A 19,738-nucleotide genomic window follows, 5' to 3' on the forward strand; every position below is an offset into this window, starting at 1 on the left:
GAGATGTGAAATAGACTTCATGCTGAACAAAGCTGTGCCAGAAAAACCCGCCCCAAAACACCCTCCCTGATTCTGCTTCTGAGGAACTAAATGTAAAGGGGGTGGGTGGGGACCCAACGTTCTCTTTCACCATGTTTAGGATTCTTGGGTGGTAATGCTGTTTTTCGGCTTGTTATTTTAGGCAAATTATGGCTCATTTTTGCCCTGATTGGCTTCCCTGGAACGTCATTGGAAAGGCTCCTGCTGTCCTCAGTGGGCCTTGCAAGAGCACAAAGCCGAGTTTGAAAGAATCAGCCTTGAATCAGGGAGAACCCCTCGTTTTTTATGCCTCTCGCTGCTTATTGACTTCCTCCACCATGCAAAGTCCTTGGCAGCAAGGGGGGTTATGAGTGTACCAGAGCTGAGCTCTCCCCTGGGCCCCAGCCCCCCATGCCAAGCGCCCAGCCCGCGGCTGTGTGTGATGGTGGCAGAGCTGCCCCCAGGCACAAAGGGTGATTCTGGGGTGGGGGTGTCTAGGATGTACCCGCTGTTGGGCCTCTATATATCTTTCCCCCCCCCGCCCCCAGTGAGTGCTGGGGAGCTGCTGCGGGGGCCCCCTGGCGGCCGCGCTCGGCCCTGCGCCGGCTGCTGCCCAGGGGGCGGGGCTCTGAGCAACCAGGTGCGCAGGCCCCACCCCGCCCAGGTGAGGCGCGCAAACCCTTTTTCTAAGGGGAAGTCCCGCCCCCGAGCTCCGAGCTCCGTTCCCATTGGCGAGCGCGCCCGCGCCGGCGGCCGGTGATTGGCTGCGGCGGGCGGAGGGGCGGCCCCGCTGCAGCCGCCGAGTCTGGCTCCGTCCCGCTGGGCGGCAGAGCGAGCCCCGGCCGCGCCATGAAGAGCCTCAAGTCCCGGCTGAAGAAGCAGCACGAAGTGTCGGTGGGCGGGGGCGCGGTGAGTCCCGGCGGGCGGAGCCCCCTCCCTCCCGTGCGCGCGCGGGGGGCCGTGACCTGAGCTGGGGGCTGCGTGGGGGTCATGGGCAGTGGGCTATGGGAGGGTTACGGGGGGGCTCACGGCAGTGCTCACGGCAGTTGGGTGGCTGGGCTGTGCTGGGCTTGGGGGGAGGGTTACGGGGGGGCTCACGGCAGTTGGGGGGCTGGGCTGTGGGGGGAGGGCTGTGCTGGGCTTGGGGGGCTCACAGGGCAGTGGGGGGAGGGCTGTGCTGGGCTTGGGGGGCTCACAGGGCAGTGGGGGGAGGGCTGTGCTGGGCTTGGAGGGGGTTGCGGGGCAGTTGGGGGGCTGTGTTGGGGCTTGGGTGGAGGGGCATGGGGGCTCGCTGGGCTGTGGGAGGGTTACGGGGGGGCTCATGGCAGTTGGGGGCTGGGCTGTGTGGGGGTCATGGGCAGTGGGGGGAGGGCTGTGCTGGGGCTTGGCAGGAGGAGTGTGGGTTGTGGGGCACCACGGGGAGGGCTGGGCCGTGGGGATGTGTGTGTGATGGAATTCCCTGTCCATCCCAGCTCTCCAGAGCCAGCTTGTTGTATTCTGTCACTTCTCTTAAAGATCACCAGATAGTTTTTTAAACAGCGTACACGCACTGTACATGGGTTTTAATCTCTCAGGAAATTTGTGTCTACTATACACTTGGAAATGTGGCTTATTGGAAAGAGGCATAGAAATACTCTGAAATACAGCCCTCATGTTTGTAGAACGGTGCTCTGGAAGCTTGTTTGGTATAATGCTATTCTTCTCTGTATCACAGTACCGTGTTTAACGTTGTTACAAAATAAATAAGTTCAGAAGTGTCTTTAAGCTTGATGTATAATGTATAGACTTGCACTGTCCATTGGTAGTCATTAGAAGTCATTTGTTACAGTAGTATTCTTTACTTTTTCAGAGCAAGTTTAACATGGTGATACTTGAATGTTAAGAAATGCTTTAGTAAATCCCAACATTCGTATTCAGTAATTGATTTTGAGGGAAAATATGAAGATACAGGATTTTGGTCAAGTACTCTCCCAATTCAAATACATGAGATTCATTTACTTCAACAAGATATTTTTGTAAAGTTTAGATTATTTTTATGTATGACAGTAAATTGCTTTTGCTGAGATTTTGAACCTTTGAGGATCACAACTGAGCAGAAACTAACTTTCTGAGAAGGAACTGAGTGGTATGAAATGGCTATTGGCATGCAGAAATGAAGAAATTCATTGTCAAATGTAGATGGGAGGAAATGCTGATGATATGGTGTACAGCGTGAGTTTTTGCTGGGTGTCAGTATGCCACAAAATTGAGGTGTGTTGTGGGTACTGGTTATTAACTTGTTGGTGTGTAATTTTGAGATAATCAGAGCTTGAAATATTTACCAGGTACATACCAAACTCTGGCTTGTAAGTTTACTGTGGAAAAACTTTGTGTGGGTGGCAAGTAAAGGGAAATGCCTTGGAGAATTCCAGGCCCTGTTTCTAACTGCTGTGGGAGGGAAGATGGTGGGAATCCTGCTGAGATGCTGTCCCAGGATCCATCTTGGGAGCGCGCGCGTGCGCTCGCTCTCTTTTTTTTTTTAAATTTATTTATTAGATTTTGGCTAGTAGGTGTCCAATAAATTCTAAGCTCCCACACCCTTATCTAGCCCCTGGAAGGCAGAAAGGTGGTACTTTTCAAACCCCTTGTTTCTTGAGCCTTTTTCTCCAGGTAAGATTCTCCCAGTAGCCTCTATGCATGGCTCTGGTGCTTTTCATAGCTTTCTCAAGCAGTAGCAGAGTGAAATTGACAGAATTAGTGTCAATTCCTCTGCTGTCTACAAAGTTTTGAATAACTGATGTTATCCAGTCTTGTTAACTTCTTGATGCTGTTGCTGCTTGGGAAAGCTTTAAGCAGCCCATTCAGTCATGTGAATGGTCTCAGATCAGATGCAGGTGAACAGTGCTGCTGTGTTTCACATTTGGGAGGTTAACTTTGCAACTGTAGGGTCTAGAAACTTCTTAAAATAAAAAGCAGAATTCTACATAAATTGAGGGCTTAATGCACCCTCCGCCACCTCTTATCATGAAAAGTGCCTTATTCATCAATGGTCTCAAGATGCATGTCCCCTTATAGATGTCAGTTGCTCATGTTAGAGGTGGTCACAGCAGCATTCAACCCTAAATATTCTACATTCTTGAGATTCCAACATGTACTGATGCTGTAAATGTCTTTGGGTGGTCCATTTACTGTTGAGGTACTGCATTCTTGCAAGTTACACTAGGTGTTCAGTGAAGATACTCATCCTCACTTTGGAACAAATTAAATGAAAAAAGATTAGTTGTGTATCAAGAAACAGCAATGGCTGCTGAATCATCTCTGAATTAGAGGTGATAAAGAGATTGTGTATTCATTCCATCAAGTTTCTTTATTTGTCAAAGTTTGGGATTGAAAGTTTTTTCTGGTATTCAGATTTCTTGTTCTCATATTATATGCTAATAGTTATTACAGCATCATACACAGATTTTATAATTTTAGCGTGCTCTACAAATATAAGCACATGTGCATGTCATATTTCTCACTGGGACTGTGCACAACACTTTGAGAAGAAAGGCGAGGGGATTGTTAATGGGTGGAATGCTGGAGGAGGTTGGTTAGAAAGGAAGGAGAGTTTGTAGTCAGCTTAATGTGGGAGGGAAAAGGGAGGAGTAAAGTGGGAGGACTGGGTAGGAAACAAGGAGGAATGTCATTGCGCTAGTGTAATAATTTAATGTCTTTCATAATGGAAAGCATGGAGCAAGCTTTGACCTCACAGTCCTCCAGTCTAGTTTTCTTATAATTTCTCACTTTAAATACAGCAATCTCTTGCATAGGCTCTGTGAATTATTTTTTTTATTGTTTTAGCGTCTGTTGACTGAGCCAGATTATTATGCAGTTTCAGAAGTGGTTTGTCAGACAAATGATTTTTTTCATTAAATCATGTAGTTTAGAAGTACTATAGCCACTAGCAACTAAAACCTTCTCTTTAGAGTTAAGTTGTCTTTCTAGTAGTTGTGCCATCTGCATCAGATCTGGTCAGTATTGTTTGAGACTTCCCAGTACATTAAGGCTATCTTTTGCTGCTGTTATGTTGCAGATTTTTTGTTTCCACAATTCATATATTTATAATGCTTCATTAAATATTTTTGTTCAGTCTTGTAAAACTTACTTTATTTTGTGGCTAAATCTAAAATAGTGTGATATATTGAGACCTAGCCACTATATTCTAGGTGGAAAACTAATATTTATTGAAAATATCTCAACAAGGCTGACTTAAATATCCCTTTAGCATTGTATTTTTGGAAACACTTCCACATGCCTGTCAACTCTAAATAATCTGTATTGATATGCTAGAAATGAGTGGACAACTTCCTAAAAATGAATTTAAAAACAGAAGCTTTAAACACATTGCCCAATAGGGCAGTGTGGATGGCAAATGCAACTTAACTTGTACAAATATAAAGTAATGCTTGTTGACAAAAATAGCATAACCTTCACATGCGTACTGATGGGCTCTGGAGTTTCAGGGGAGAAAAGCTGTAGGAGATCCTTTGGAAAGGTCACTGACATCATGCAATGGCAGTTAAGAACATACAGGATGCTTGGACGTGTTTAAGATAAACTATTTAAATTGTATCATTGAGTGGTGGTATGTCCACATCTGGTTCCAGTTATCTGCCGCACTTGAAAGATTTAGTGGAGGCTGAGAATGTCTAGCGGAGGACATCAAAGATGATTAGAAACTTTTGAAATCTGCACATATGAAATTTCAATAACCTACATTATCTAAAGGAGAAGAATTTGAGGGGACTCTGAGAGATTCCAAATAAAGGGCATATTAAAAACAAATTACTTCAACTCATTCTGTAACACTGGAGAAAATATTTTTTTGTGGGGGTGGGAGGGAAATAATCAAAATTAAACTATGTTCAGAACTCATAAAAAGAAATGTTACAAAAAGAAATGTTACTTTATGCATTGCACAGTCTGAGAATTCATTACTGTGGGTGATCAAGATTTATTTTCTGCATAGAATGTTGAAAAAGAAGTGGATGGATAATTATATGACCACTGACAGTGGTCGCTATCCAAAATGAGATAAGTGTGGTTTTTTTTGTGTTTAAGTGTTCTTGTCTAGAGGAGTCAGGAAGAAAATTCCCACCTTGCTATGTAACTCCACTATTGTCTTGGTGCACTGAGCCTTTTTTGCCTTCCTCAGAATCATTAGGCGTGGGTCATTGCTAGACGCAGAATACTGGAATAAGTGGATGTGTGGTCCAGTCTGATATGGTAAACTCCCGTCAACCTTTAATCCAGTTGTCCAAACACTATCACAGATCTTACTATATGTACTGCTAAGAATTAAGTGCCAACAATTTTGCTATTGATCATTGGTTCTGATAATTTCTGAGAACAAATTGTGGCATGTTTACTCCAAAATGAAATAGAGGGGTGAAGCTTGTAATACATATACTTGGCAAAATATAATTTTCTTTTGTAAGATGTGGTTTCTTATCCCAAAGGTGGTACTCAAAACTGAACCAGGTCTGATCATCCTTCACTAGATTAAAATGGGAAATATCTCCTCTGTGTTATCCTAGTTTTAGTTAATTGATACTGTATCGTGAATAATTCTCATACTTCTGTCAGGCATATGTGCGTTTTTAAAAAAAACCCTGTGTTCCTGAAAGCTGAACTGAAAAGTTAGAACAACTAGTGATTGGATGCTTGCACAGATTGACTTTTGTTTATAAAAAAAAAAAAAATCACAAAAAGCTTTGTGTATAATTAAAATGTTTATTCTTAGAACATGCTTTTTGATGCACTGAAAAACAGTAAGCAGCTCATGGTGTTTTGATGATGCAAAATGAATGGGCTGGGGGATAGACTGTTAGTTTAAAAAAGTTTGCTGGCTGATGGTTTTAGGCTGACGTTTTAAAAATGGCTCTCTCCTCACCTTCATATTTAAATATCCAGAATAAGCAGAATCCTGAAGGAGGCCCGGAGGGAGCAGTTCTCAAGTCTGTGCCAAAGATTTAGTTATGGTGGCTATTGTCTGAAATTAAGATGGGCTCTTTCACAAACCTATTTGTACTAAAATAGGTTTCCAAGCAGTACCTTTTGTGCATTAATCCAAATAACATATTATTAAACTGTAGTCTCTGAGCAACCTCTGTAGTTAGTGATAGCTAAATGTTCCTAAAGTTATATGTATGTAAAGCAAGTTCTGAGGATATTGCTGTACTCTATTATATAAATGACTTTTCCTCCACATTTCTTTTTGTAAGGAGTGGAACTCCTCTTTATCCACGGCTGATAGTAAAATGACTGAGTGCAATCACTCTTGTATTCTTATCAGAACTGAAGTGTGTTGTAACCCTCTGGATTAGCTAGTCAACTAGCAATGACATGCATCTATCTGAGGCCCTGTCTACACTATAAAAAAAACTACGTTTAATACACGGGTATAACAATAATGTGTTATAGCATGGTTTATTTCTGCCATTGTGGAGTGAAAAAATAAATGGTAGAACCATGCTTGAAAATCATGTTTTTAGTTTGGGCAAAACCTTGTTCTCTGTGGCCTTTTTAAATTCAAGTTTCTGCTGCTGTTCTCTTTGAGAGCTAGAGTGTAGGTAAGGGGCTGGCCACATCATTATTTTAACCTTTTGTGTTGTCTAACCCTGCTTGTTGAAAGCGTGTCTTGAAAACGTGATTAAAATGCTCGTGAGCCTTCAACACTAGTGATCCCATTGTTGCTGGCAGCGGTAAGAAATCTGAGGAAAAGTTCAGGGTAGACACAGGCTAAAGCTGGGGTTCTCAGAACAAATTTTTTGGTGGCCTCAGAGTGCGGCCATTGGTGGCCACTCTCACACTTTTTCCTAAAATACTTACTGTATATACTCGTTCATTAGCCCGTTCGTTTATAAGCTGACCCCCCAAGATGGTTAGGTAAAAATAGCAAAAACTGTATGACCCTTTCATAAGCCAACCCTATATTTCAGGGGTTGGCAAATTTTGGCTCTTGGCCTGTCAGGATAAGCTGCTGGCAGGTCTGGATGTTTTGTTTACCTGGCGTGTTTGCAGGCATGGAGTCCCTCAGCTCCCTGTGGCCGCAGTTCACCATTCCCAGCCAGTGGGAGCTGCAGGAAGTGGCGCGGGAGCTGAGGGGCTCCATGCCTGCAGACGCTTCAGGTAAACAAAACGACGATGTATTAGATATTCAATTCAATGATTCCATAGAGTTTAAAATAATCAAATTTTGGTGTTGACCATTTTATAAGCCAACCCCCGCTCTTTGATGTGTCACTTTTTTACCAAGAATATTCGGCTTATGAACAAGTATATATGGTAATTAGCTTTAGGAAAAACAAATGCACATACACATGTCCAAATCATTGTAATTATTTACTGCTAGCTAATAAGTTTGTTGTGAAAAGTGATATTAACAAACATACAAGTCTCACTTTTCACAGCAGACTTACTCAGCCCTGGTAAGCCTATGGACAAATTAAGCCCTGGATGGGGAGTTAGGGGAGGCAGCGGAGGCCAGAGACGATGGGGATGGGTGGGTGGGGGGCCAGGGAAGCAGCAGGGGGCTGGAGCCTGAAGCCCTATGGCCAGGGGCTGCCACCGCAGGGCTGAAGCCCAAAGCCTGAGCCCCACCGCCCCTGGGAAGGTGGAGAAAATCATGGGCTGCCTGCTCCTCCAGTGTTCTCTTTCCAGAGGAGGGCAGGGTCCAACCCCTGCTGGTGGCCCAGCAACCAACACCAAGGTGGTACATCCAGGAGCAACAGGGAAGGGAGGGGCCGCTACTTTACCCCCCCCCCCCCGCCCCGCTCCATCACAGTCCAGGAGGCTGTGGCCGCAAGAAAAGCCCTTGGTGGCCGCATGTGAGAAAGGCTGGGCTAATGTGGGTCCACCATGTTGTCTTCTGTCGAGACAGACAAGAATTTTTTTTTTCTTAAAAACAAAAGAACATACACTGTTGTAATATGTTGTGGCTGATATACTGACCTTCTGCACATTCAAAAAATAAACACTCTATCTCTTTGTTCTTCTCATTCAATTAAACAGATTTATTATGAGTGCTGTCCTGGTACTTGAGATGGCACAAATGGAGGAAGACGACTCCTGTCGTCAAGTGTTTAGTTTAAATCAGAAACATGCAACACAGTTAGACAAGATATGCATGTTGTAGGGAATACTGTAGATCCTAATGCATCTTTAGAGGTGGATTGTAATTGAGAAGCTTAGTGGAAGGAGTGTTTATTTTAATAAAATACTTACGGATTTTAGGAGCTCCAAAAGAGAAACAAACCAACTGGTAAGCAAAAACTCATTGTAAAATATCATTGGTAACTCTTCTGCATGCTTACTCAGTAAGCACATAGTATTGTTTATCTGAGCTTTTTGACTAGGATTGGCAAAGTGCTTCCAGTTTGTTTGAACTCTTCTCTGAATTACATAATAGTTAGCATTCATAAGGAGCTTTTATAAACATACTAGTCCTTGCAAAAGTTGTGAGGCAGGGAAGTGTTGCCCCCAGATCTTCTTTTCTTGGTGGGTGAATGGCATCACAGAGGGAGTCAGTAGCAGAGCCAGCCCTACAACATGATAGTTCCTCCTTGAGTATGTACTCTACCCAGTAGGACGGCTGCCTTTGGTGACCGAGGAAATAATAAAATCAGATTGTTAAATTTTATGCAGTATTTTCAACTGCTCCTTTTTCAGTATGTGGAATCATACCACCTAACGCCTGTCTGAGAATTTTCATTTCATTGAAACCCTGCAATGGCACGGCTGTAGCTGTTGAATGTAGACACTACCTATGTTGACGGGAGGGGTTCTCCTGTTGGCATAGGTAATCTGCCTCCCCAAGAGAAGTACCTAGGCCAATGTAAGAATTTTTCAGTAAACCTAGTGCTTTCTATGCTGGGGATTAGGTTGGCTTAGCTACATCACTTGGGTGTGGATTTTCCACACCCCTGAATGATGTAGCTAGGTCACACTAACTTTTTTTAGTGAAGACCAGGCCTGAGGGCAGGTCTACGCTATTGCTTATGTCGATATAACGTACATTGTTCAGGGGTGTGAAAAAGCCACCCCCTGAACGATGCAGGTTACAGCAACCTAACTGGTGCTATGTTGGCAGGAGATGCTCTCCTGCTGACACGGCTTCTGCCTCTTGTGGAGGTGGAGTAATTATGCCAACGGGAGAGCTCTCTCCCATCGGCCTAGAGCGTCTTCCCCAGACATGCTACAGTGGCGCAGCTGCATCAGAGTCGCTGATGGTCTTTGGCGGCATTTCAGCAGTGGGTGCTTCTGGCTTTGGTGGCAAGACTTATTACCCTCTGCCGAACACAGTCAGTGACTGAAGGACCCTCCGCCGAAGACCCGAATGGGTGAGTGTAACAATTAAAAAGGTGCCCCCCTGCAGCAGTCCTGATATTTTACAGTTAGCATCTGGTCCCCCTACTCTACCTCCTGGTTTCCCTCTGCTTCATGAGGATGTGCTTTTGGCCAGGCTTGTACCTGGCGCTGGGAGAAGTACACAGCACACCAGCGTAGCTGTTATGTTGGGGGCTCTGCCCACTCTCCATCCCTCCTTCCATTTCTGGGTTAGTAGTGGGGACGTAACAGCCCTGCAGAGCCTGTTCTCCTCCCTGCAGTATGGGTAGCTGGCGCAAGGGAGCTGTACACCTCTCTTACTCCCTGGTGTGGCCACAGTCTCATCCTCAATAAGCACTTCACATTTTTATGTAAAAAATTCAACAAATATTTGTTTGCTCCCAGGCTATGTTGAAAGTCCTGGTAACGTCTCTCTTCACAGAGCCTAAATGATTCAATCTGTATCCTGTAGCTGAGACTCATCTGTGTGTGTGTGTGTGTGTGTATATATATATTTATTTATTTCTAAATAAATAACTGAAGTATCATCTATTGATAGACGTATTGAAAATCACTCTTATCTGTGCTATGCAGTCTGGGAGATGGACCAAACCTGTCAATCGGCAGTAGCTGAGGTGTGTTGCTCCACCTCTGAGACCCCCAGATTTCATCTACCTCTCCAGCTTTAGGCAGGCAGAGTCCCTGCTGAAGAACAAACTTTAAAGAAGGGGGAGGGGGAAGGCTTAAAATCTCCTGGCCGTGAAGGTCTGCCTCTCCTGCCAGAGGATTCCCTTACTCCTCAGTGGCTGGTACTCTGTCACCCTCTGTTCAACCATGTGGAATGCAGAATGGCAGAGAAGGGGGAAAATCAGATGTCTCCTGCGCTGCCTCCTGCTGATTAATTGCCTCCCTGGAAATCTGTGGAGACCCTGGTGCCTCAAGTGCTCAGACGTGACAGGGTTTCTCGCAGCCTCCCTTCCCAAGCAGGAGAGCCCCCAGGAAGCAGCGGCAGCACCTCAGCAGCAAAATCCTCTGTTCCTGGCACAGATGAGCACAGCTGCTCCCGCCCCTCCCCATGTGCGGGAGCTTAGGTTGAAGCGCAGTGTCAAAGGGCCAGGGGAGCTTTCCACCCAACCCCTAGAGCCTGCATTCACAGCCCCATGGGGCAGCTGTCTGGCCCCTCCCCTGCACTGGTGGTGCCAGGGAGCTGATGACAGGGATCCAGGGACAGAGCAAGGAGAGCCTGGGAACCTGCACTCAGACCGAGCCCCTCCCTCTGTTCTGCAGCATGCATCCCCTTCAGCTCTGCAACGGCTCACAGCAATTCTCTGCCAGCAAGGTCAGCCCCATATTGCCTCCCAGTGCGACAAAATGGCCACGGACTCCCTTTGTATGACTAGAGCCTGTGGCCTAGGGTCAGCCTACCTCCAGGCCATGTCCAGAAATCTCACCTGAACAAAACGTGGGCCCAGTCTCCCCCCCCCCTTTTTCTCAAGGCACGAAATCTGCTTAAAAGAGTAATCACAAGGTCCCTCCCCCACCTCCAGGCTCCCTGAGCTACTCTTACCATGGTCCAGCTTCTGGCCTGGTCAGGGGGCAGGGCCTTGGGAGGATGAGGAAGGGTAGAGGGTATGGCCTCGGTTCCAATGCTGGGAGCACCCCCACTTTTACATAGGTTCTGGCGCCCCCAATCTCTTCCATCTTCTGAAGAGTCTGACTCAAGTGTTCCTCTAAAGCAGTGGCTCCCAAACTTTAACAGCCCGCAAACCCCTTTCACTAAAATGTCGAGTCTCTGGAACCCCCTCCTAAAAATGAATATTTCCAGGGATTTTCTCCCTTACCTGAGGATAAAGTATAAAAGCAGTCATCTTGGAAGTATAAAATTGGTTTTTATGACATGATTATTACACACTATATTTATCATTACAGTATTTTATTACATTATGAAAACGGCAACACTCTTCCAAGATCTCACTTTCGTAGCTTGTATCACTTTGATTAAGCCTGTTATAAGACAAGGCTCCTAGGTTTCATCAAGGGGTATCAGATGTGAAACAGCATGAAGGTATTTAAGAAGCCAACTCAAAAAGTTCCTCCTGCACAAGCATTCAGGTCTTGAGCAATCCAGGCAAACAACACACATTACAACAAAGCTTAAACTTGTTCTTCATAATAATTTAAAAAAAAAATACTAGCAGCCTATTTAATTTAAAAAACAGCAAAAAAAAATCCACCTCCCTTTCCATTTCTTATAAGGAGTCTTGAAGTTTAAATCTCCTCAGTGTGATAGATATGCTTGCTTTGATCTGCATAGCTCTTGGAAGTCCCTGGGGCTCTGGGCTGCTGGCCCTGTGGTGCCTGGGATCCCTAGGGACAGCTCTGTCCGCCATTAGAGATTTTTTTCCTGAGAACCCCCTGTAACATTTCACGAACCCCAGTTTGGGAACCACTGCTCTAAGGGTATGTCTGCACAGCAATAAAAGACCTGCAGCACAGCTGTGACCAGTGGGCTGAGGCTGCAGGGTTGAAAATTGCAGTGTGGATGTTCAGGCTGGGGCTGGAGTCTGGGCTCTGAAATCCCATGAGAGGGGTGGGTCTCAGAGCCCAGGCTCCAGCTTGATCCTGAATGTCTACACTACCATTCCCCCCCCACACACACACAGTTTGAGCCCTGTGAGCCCGTCAATTGACCCAGGCTCTAAGAGTCACAGCTGTGGACTTTTTATTGCAGGGTGGGTGTGCCCTAGGAGGCACAAAGTGAAATCTGTTTCCTTTAAACTCTGTAAATCTGCAGAGTGCAGATAATTCTCAGCATCTGATTCCCGTTTATCTTTATGGAGTGCAACGGGGCAGGCATTCTTCAGTAACTGCTCACCCTCAGAGTGCAGCATTGGCAATTCAGTGTTGAAAAGACCATTCCAGAGATGTGTGCTGTTTCCTCTAGGCCTGTATACACACAACTCCACAATAGGAGTTCTCTTTGCTTAGGGGAGGAAGGTCAACACTCCAAATCAGAGCTAAAAACTAAAATAATAAAATTATTAAAGAAACAAAAAACCACGTGCACAGAGAACAGACTTTCAGGAAAACTGTACTGCATATTGTGAGCTACATTTGAGAGCTACAGCTGCCTTAGTCAAGCTATGGCTGTATATACCTCCTAATACACCCTGGGAGAGTATAATAGCAGGACAGGGATTTCCTGCCACACCTAAAGACTGGGAAAACATCAGGCTGTCATCTTCAGCTGCCACTTCAGGTCGCCATGACTTAACTATTGGGCTGTCATTCCCAGTTGTCATCAGGCTCTAATGCCCTGGTTATTGCTCCCAGCTTCTGGTGCAGATTGTCCTGCCTCAATACTGCCCCCACCTCCTTCCCCCAGCAGCCGGCTATGGAATAAGTTGACAGCAGTTCCGATGCAGAAGAACTGGCAGGCAGTGAGGGGCTTCCTGGCCCACCATTTTTCTTATACCCCTGCCTCCATTCTGCAAGGCCAGAACATTCCTTGGTGTGCACCAGTCAAAAATGATCTTGGTGTCACTACCAAAAAGGAATGTGCCTTTTTTCCTGGTCGTCAAGTTCTCGTCATTTCTACTTAGGAAATTTTTTTTACCTGAAAGTGGCCTTCTCACTATACAGGCTCTTCACAGGCAACCAAGTCTAGACAAGCATCACCTCAACCTGCACTTTCAGGCATGAAAACTATTGAGGGCATCATGCCAACTACCTAGGGCATCAGACAAAAGAATTTTATCATCTGACACCTGAATGTGCTTGCATGCTCTTACAAGCAATGCCAACATTGGTGGGCAGTATTGCAAATATGGTCTCAAACTTTTTTTTTTTTAAAAGAAATCATATGCCTAAGAGCTTCTGTTGGTGGAAGAGTCAGAGTATGCAGATAGCCATTCTGGATCTCCTGTTAATGGGAGCAATTGAACCTATCCCTCCTCTTCAAAGGAGAAAAGGTCTTACTCCATATTATTCCTAGTTAATCTAAAACAAGCCCAGAAAGCTACAGTGCACTTCCTGAAAGTATCAAACATCCATTTAACAAAAATCAAGATGGACACCTTCAAATCCACACTAGCTGACATCAATGGAGGGGGCTGCATGACTTCTATAGATGTGAAGGATGTTTGTGTTCGTATCCCAGTTCGACAGTCTTACAGTTGCTTCCTAAGCTTTGCTCTCGGAGTACATTACCAGTATAGATCCTTGACCTACGGTTTAGCAACAGGGCTGTGGTAGTGTGACTAGTAGCTGTCAAAAGGAAGCGGTCTGTGTGTCACCTTTCCTGGGTGATCACCTTATCCAAGCCTCATCCAGAGTCAGTTTTACGCTCTAGCACTGACCAATAAGGATGCTGCAGAGCCATGTTTTGTGAGAGTTAATTAGAGCTCTGTGTATTCCCAATCTGAGTGGGGTTGGTCATTGTAATCTACTAAATTGCTTATTGCAGGAAAGACAGGAGAAGGGGGGGGGGAAATCTTATCAAAACAATCAACCTTTCAAGGGGAGTTCCAATTCATATGCTTCTGTCTCTTCTAGGACCAGTGGTCTCCATGTGGATATTCTTAGGGAGTTTGTGCTCACATGAGGCTACTACAGAGCTTCTTCTTATCCCTGCCTAAACAATCTCTTACCTTTGTGAGGGGTGGATATCTTCCCTTAAGGATTCTCCAGTCATTTCTTGACAATCCTTGACCTCGTGTAAATAGGAGAGCAAGCACAGCATAAACTGGCGAGAGCTCAGGGCAATCCAATGTGATCTCCATGTTCTGCTCCCATATCTGGATTTACCTCAAGTGCTGGTCATGACAGACAATAGTTCAGCCATGTCATTCATCAACAGACAAAGAGAACGTGATCTACTGTTCTTCAAAGAGAAGCTCGCTTCCGGATGTCTTGGGTAAGGACAATCTGCAGTCAATTTGTTCCCTTCCCATCCAAAGCAAATTGAATGTTGTTGCCGACTGGCTCAGCAGGCCAAAATTAGATCATCTAGAATTAGAACTACACCTAGAGGTATTTCTCTGTTGGTAAAGAAATTTCGTCTTAGATCTATTGCTAAATTTGTCTCCCCGCAAATCACAAGATTTCAGTTTTATTCTCTTACCAGTGGGTTCACCGAGCCAAAGTTCTGCCTTGTTGCAAAGATGGCCAAAGGGGACTATTACGTGCCTTCCTTCCCTTTTTCTCTCCTCACCAGAATGCTACAGAAGATCTGGAGAGAAACAGTACTAGTAATTCTGGCCAAGAAGGACTGGATTCTCTGATCTTCTTTACAGGGTACAAAGGCCTCCCATCTGCTTTCATCCAGAAGGGATATAATTAGGGATGTAGATTAATCGCAGTTAACTCACATGAATAACTCAGAAAAATTAATCGCGATAAAAAAAATTAATCGCACTGTTAAACAATAGAATACCAATTGAAATTTATTTAATAGTTTTTGATTTATCTACATTTTAAAATATATTGATTTCAATTACAACACAGTCTGCAAAGTTGACCGTGCTCACTTTATATTTCTTATTACAAATATATGCACTGTAAAAATGGCAAACAAAAAAAATCTACATTTGTAAGCTGCACTTACATGATAAAGAGATTGCACCATGGTACTTGTATAAGGTGAATCTCTTTATCATGTAAGTGCAGCTTACAGATGTAGATTGTTTTTGAGTGAAGGTATGTAACGAATGGTGGCTGAAGCATGAAGGGGCATATGAATATTTAGCATATCTGGCATGTAAATACCTTGCAGTGCCAGTTTTACAACAGTGCCATGCGAACGCCTGTTCTCACTTTCAGGTGACCTTGTAAATAATAAGCAGCCAGGATAATCTCCTGTAAATGTAAACAAACTTGTTTGTTTTAGCAATTGGCTGAACAAGTAGGACTGTGTGGACTTGTAGACTCTAAAGTTTTACATTGTTTTGTTTCTGAGTGCAGTTATTTTTTATATAATTCTACATTTGTAAATTAGATTGAGATCGCACTACAGTACTTGTATTATGGGAATCGAAAAAAGCAATTTTTCTTTTGTTTTTTACAGTGCAAATACTTGTAATCAAAGACATATAAAGTAAGCACAGTACACTTTATTCTGTGTTGTAACTGAAATCAATGTTTTTGAAAATGTAGAAAATATCCAAAACTATTTAAATAGTATTCTATTATTCTTTAACAGTGCGATTAATCATGCAATTAATTTGTTTGAATGCATGATTAATTTGTTTGATCTCTTGACAGCCCTAGATGGACTATTACAAGGCCCAGTCATGCACTAAAATCTAGACAGTTTAAGGAACTGATCACAGAACTAAAAATTAATGGTAGCGTATGTACAAGTGATCATGACTTGATCACTTTTATAATGTGCAAACAGAATAAAATCCAGACCTCAGAGAGAGAGAGAGAGAGAGAGAGAGATTTGTTGCATTAAAATGGTCAGTTTCACAAAGCTGAAAAAAATCATGAGCTAGCTGGGAGGAAGAATTTAATTTAAAAAAAAAAGTGAGTAAGGGGGAATTGTTTAAGAACTCTTTGCTAGATGCCCTAAAAGCCACAATTGAGGAAGAAGGCCATATTGGTGGAAGAACTGCCATGGTTTGGAGTGGAAGTGAAACCAGCTATAACAAATGGAGGACAATGGAAGTTGTTGGAGTGAATATAAATCAAAAGCTAGGAATTGTAGAAAATTGATAAAGGAAACACAGGGATATGAGGAGAAAGCTATGGCCAGCAGAGTTAAAGACCATAAGGAGTTTAAGTATATTAAGTACAAAAAGAATCCTAACAATGATGTCGGTCCACTATTAGGTGGAAATGGTAGTATTCTCAATAATAATGCAGAGAAGAAAATGTTCCGTAAATATTTCTGTTCTGTATTGTGTGTGTGTGGGGGGGGGAATAGATGATATAGTTGTATCAGATGGTCAGAACGCTCTTTCAATTCCACTTGTATCTGAGGAAGATGTTAAATAGAAGCTACTAAAGTTACATTTTTAAATCCGCGGGTCCAGATAATTTGTATCCAAGACACTTTTCAATAATCTTGAAACACTGGGGAAGTCCCAGAAGATGGGAAGAAAACTAATGTTAATGTAAATATTTAAAAAAGTAAATGGGATGACCCGGGTTATAGGCCTGTCAGTCTGACATTGATTCTGGTCAGGATAATTGATTGGCTGATGCAGGACTCGATTAATAATTATATTACTCTCCTTCAATTAATCCCAAACAACACAGAATTCCTCTCAGGGTCCCAGAGTTTGGGCCCAAGGCCAGACGTCTACACAGCAGTTTTTCAGCCTGTGAGCCCGAGTTAACTGATCTAGGGCAACTGGAGGGTTTTTATTCCAATGTAAACATTCCCTTACTGGTTTGCCTTGAAGCTTTAGTGTTCTCTCAAGCAGGGAATGCTGTTACCTATAAGTTCTTAGCTGAAAGAAAAAACAAAAATAGTGAACATCTTACATGTCTTATTTATCCAGCCATTAGCAGATGTCTTAACTCATTATCCAATATTAATTACAGGATGGAGATCTACGTTTAAAACATTCCATTCTAGAACTCCACTGTAAATGTCAATTCTTCATTAAAATAGTTTGATGTGAAAATGCAGCAGGCCTGTGAGTCTCTTTACCAGTGTGGGGGTAGGGAAGGGAACTAACTAGCTGACACTGTTCTGTACTATGACAGAAAGAACAGCTGGCGAAATAGGAGTATTTGAAACCTGTTTCCAGTGTCAGTTCTCATGACAATCTCAGTCCAACCTATTCCTCTTTAATCTCTTCAACCCATGCAAGAGTTTTTTAAACCAAACTTTTCATTATAATTTCTCTGCCTTTGAGTAAAATTGACACTGGAAAGACTCGCCTGTGAATTTATACAAATGTACTCTGATCTTTGCAAAGCATGCAGTTTATTGCCCTGTTCATAGTATAAACTGATTGCTGATACTGAAAGATCAGGTCTGCCATAATCTGCTTCTCTTGTGTTCCATCCCTTTCCCCTCTCACATACAATATTGCAGGGGTTCTCAGACTTCATTGCACCATGACCCCTTTCTGACAACAAAAATTACTACACGACCCCAGGAGTGGAGACCGAAGCCTGAGCCTGCCTGAACCCTGCCACCCTGGGTGGGGGAGGGCCAAACCCCATTGCCCAAGATTGGGATACTGAAGCCAAAGGGCTTCAGCCCCAGGCAGGGGGCCTGCAACCTGAGCACTGCTGCCCAGAGCTGAAGTCCTCAGGCTTCGGCTTCTGCCTTGAGCCCCAGCAAATCTGAGCCAGTCCTGGCGACCCCATTAAAACGGGGTCACAACTCACTTTGGGGTCCTGACCCACTGTTTGAGAACTGCTGCAATCTTGGCAATATGTGAGCTGACTTCTGGTAAGAACAAATCCAACCAATTGTCTACTGGAAAGAGAAGGTGACATCAATGGTTTTCATTTTGCAGATATTGTTGTAGAGTTCCATTATTTTGGATGCTGTAGAATTTTTTTAAACATTTAAATAAGTGTAATGCGTATAGCCTGTGGGTGAAAACACAAGGACCAATGGTGAAAATGACAATCTATAGGCTTTAAATAAGTGATCAAGAGAAAGGGACAGGTAAGAGTACATGATACGCTACATCTAGTATAGGAAGGGAAGAAATGCCAACTAATCCTTGCTTAAATGGAAAATGTAGCTGTTTACTCGTGGTATAAAGTACTAACAAATGTACTAATGTCAACCTACAGTGCATTTGGATATTTATACTTACCTGGCTTTCATATCAAGTCTAATGAGAAAGTTGAGTACAATCAGTTGAGAAGCTCATTGCATTGGTGTTGCCCATCTTCCTTAAATAAAGGTTTCTGCGTGCTGACTGAAACTTATGCCAGAAGGAGCTGGCAGAGAGGACGGCGAGCTGCTACCAAGCCCCTGATGCGTGCAAGTCTGGGCCAGCAAATAGGAGGAAGTAAGAGGATGTAAACAAATACCATTCATTTCTTATAGATACTAGCAATAAGTTGTAAAAAGGGAGGAGTGTGATGAGATTTTAGTTTGAATTTGATATTAGAAAAGGCTTTATTTAAAAAAACAAAAACAAAACTGAAACACTGCCCATGTGCTTTATATGTGACCCAGACCCTCTGTGTTCTGGAACTTGCTGCAAAATTCACTCCTTGTTGCAGAATTCACTATAGCAGCTGATGTCTTGAGTGGTTTTGTTGCCTTGAGTCTGCAGATGGCGTTGCCAATAGCAGTAAGGGGTGTGAGCTAGTCCTGAAACCTCAAATGTCAACACTGCTAATTATTTCACCACTGACCGTTGTAGTAGACGTATCCTTTTCTGTATAGGTTCTTATTCTGTTCTGTAATATGGATTAATGTGCTTCTCCCACAGTTCTTCCCAAAGGCCAAAAGCCCCTTATGTCATGCCCACCTGGTACTCCAATTTCTACAATGTACTTGTGGCGTGTTAACAATGATCTGTGGGGGAAAACTGAAGAGATAATGGTACAGTAAACAAAATTGAATTTAAAATCAAAATAACTGGGTACTATAGTGACTGCCTATTGTGGTGGTTTATTGTTTCACTCAATCAAATGTCCATTTAAAAAAATGTACCTGAAAATGCTACAGAATCTCAGTCTGCTGAATTGGAGAGCTACAGAAAACAGGGTCTTGCTTCAGAATTTAGATCCTTCTTGCTGCTGAATATCAGGCATTGTTTATAGTGCTGCTGCTTTTTTTTTCTTTAAGATCATGAGACTCTCCAGATCATGAATCAAGCTTAATTTACTTAGAAATTGCATCTCTTGTGATTAATTCGTATGCGTTGGCATGTCTGGAAGTTTCTCAGTAGATAAGCAGCACTGCTCAGTGTGAAAACCATGTGCTGTTATACCCCAACAACAAATGGAAATGGGCTTGGTGAGCCACAATCTCTGAAGATTGTAACACATTTCCTTAAACAATAGTTTTGTTTAGAGAGGGGCAGTTTTCCTTCTGGAATGATTTAAAGGAAAAACAATGTTTATAGAACCTAGCAACCTGTTACAGATCCCATTACATACCCCTTGTGTGCAAGGAAGAGCTATCAAAACTGGCAGACAGCTTTTTCTCTCCATGGACACAGTTATCACTTTCCTCACTTAGTGTCCAAAACCCACACTTTTAGCTGGGAGTCTTGGGATCCCCCTTGCTGTATCTTGGAGGCAGCTGGCAGTCTGAAAGAGCTTTTCTTGCAGATTTGACTTGCGTCCTTGTGAATGAGGATTCATGTGCTTGCTCAGTCTTGGAACTCTAACTTGGTGATTTTGAATGATTCTAACAGTAGTGAGAGAGAGTAAATGCCTGGCA

General features: G+C 43.5%; 1 protein-coding gene across 1 annotated transcript in view; it reads left to right on the forward strand.

Annotated features, from left to right (window-relative positions):
• Nucleotides 1–820: 820 nt before the first annotated feature.
• UACA (uveal autoantigen with coiled-coil domains and ankyrin repeats) overlaps nucleotides 821–19,738 on the forward strand; it is a 68,206-nt gene continuing 49,288 nt past the window's right edge. The window contains exon 1 of the mRNA XM_044980131.1: nucleotides 821–927. Within this exon, the coding sequence (XP_044836066.1) occupies nucleotides 868–927 (60 nt within the window). The 5' untranslated portion in view covers nucleotides 821–867. The remainder of the gene's footprint in view (nucleotides 928–19,738) is intronic.

The sequence above is a fragment of the Mauremys mutica genome, chromosome 11 (genome assembly GCF_020497125.1).
Source record: "Mauremys mutica isolate MM-2020 ecotype Southern chromosome 11, ASM2049712v1, whole genome shotgun sequence".
In the NCBI taxonomy this organism is placed as follows: Eukaryota; Metazoa; Chordata; order Testudines; family Geoemydidae; genus Mauremys; species Mauremys mutica.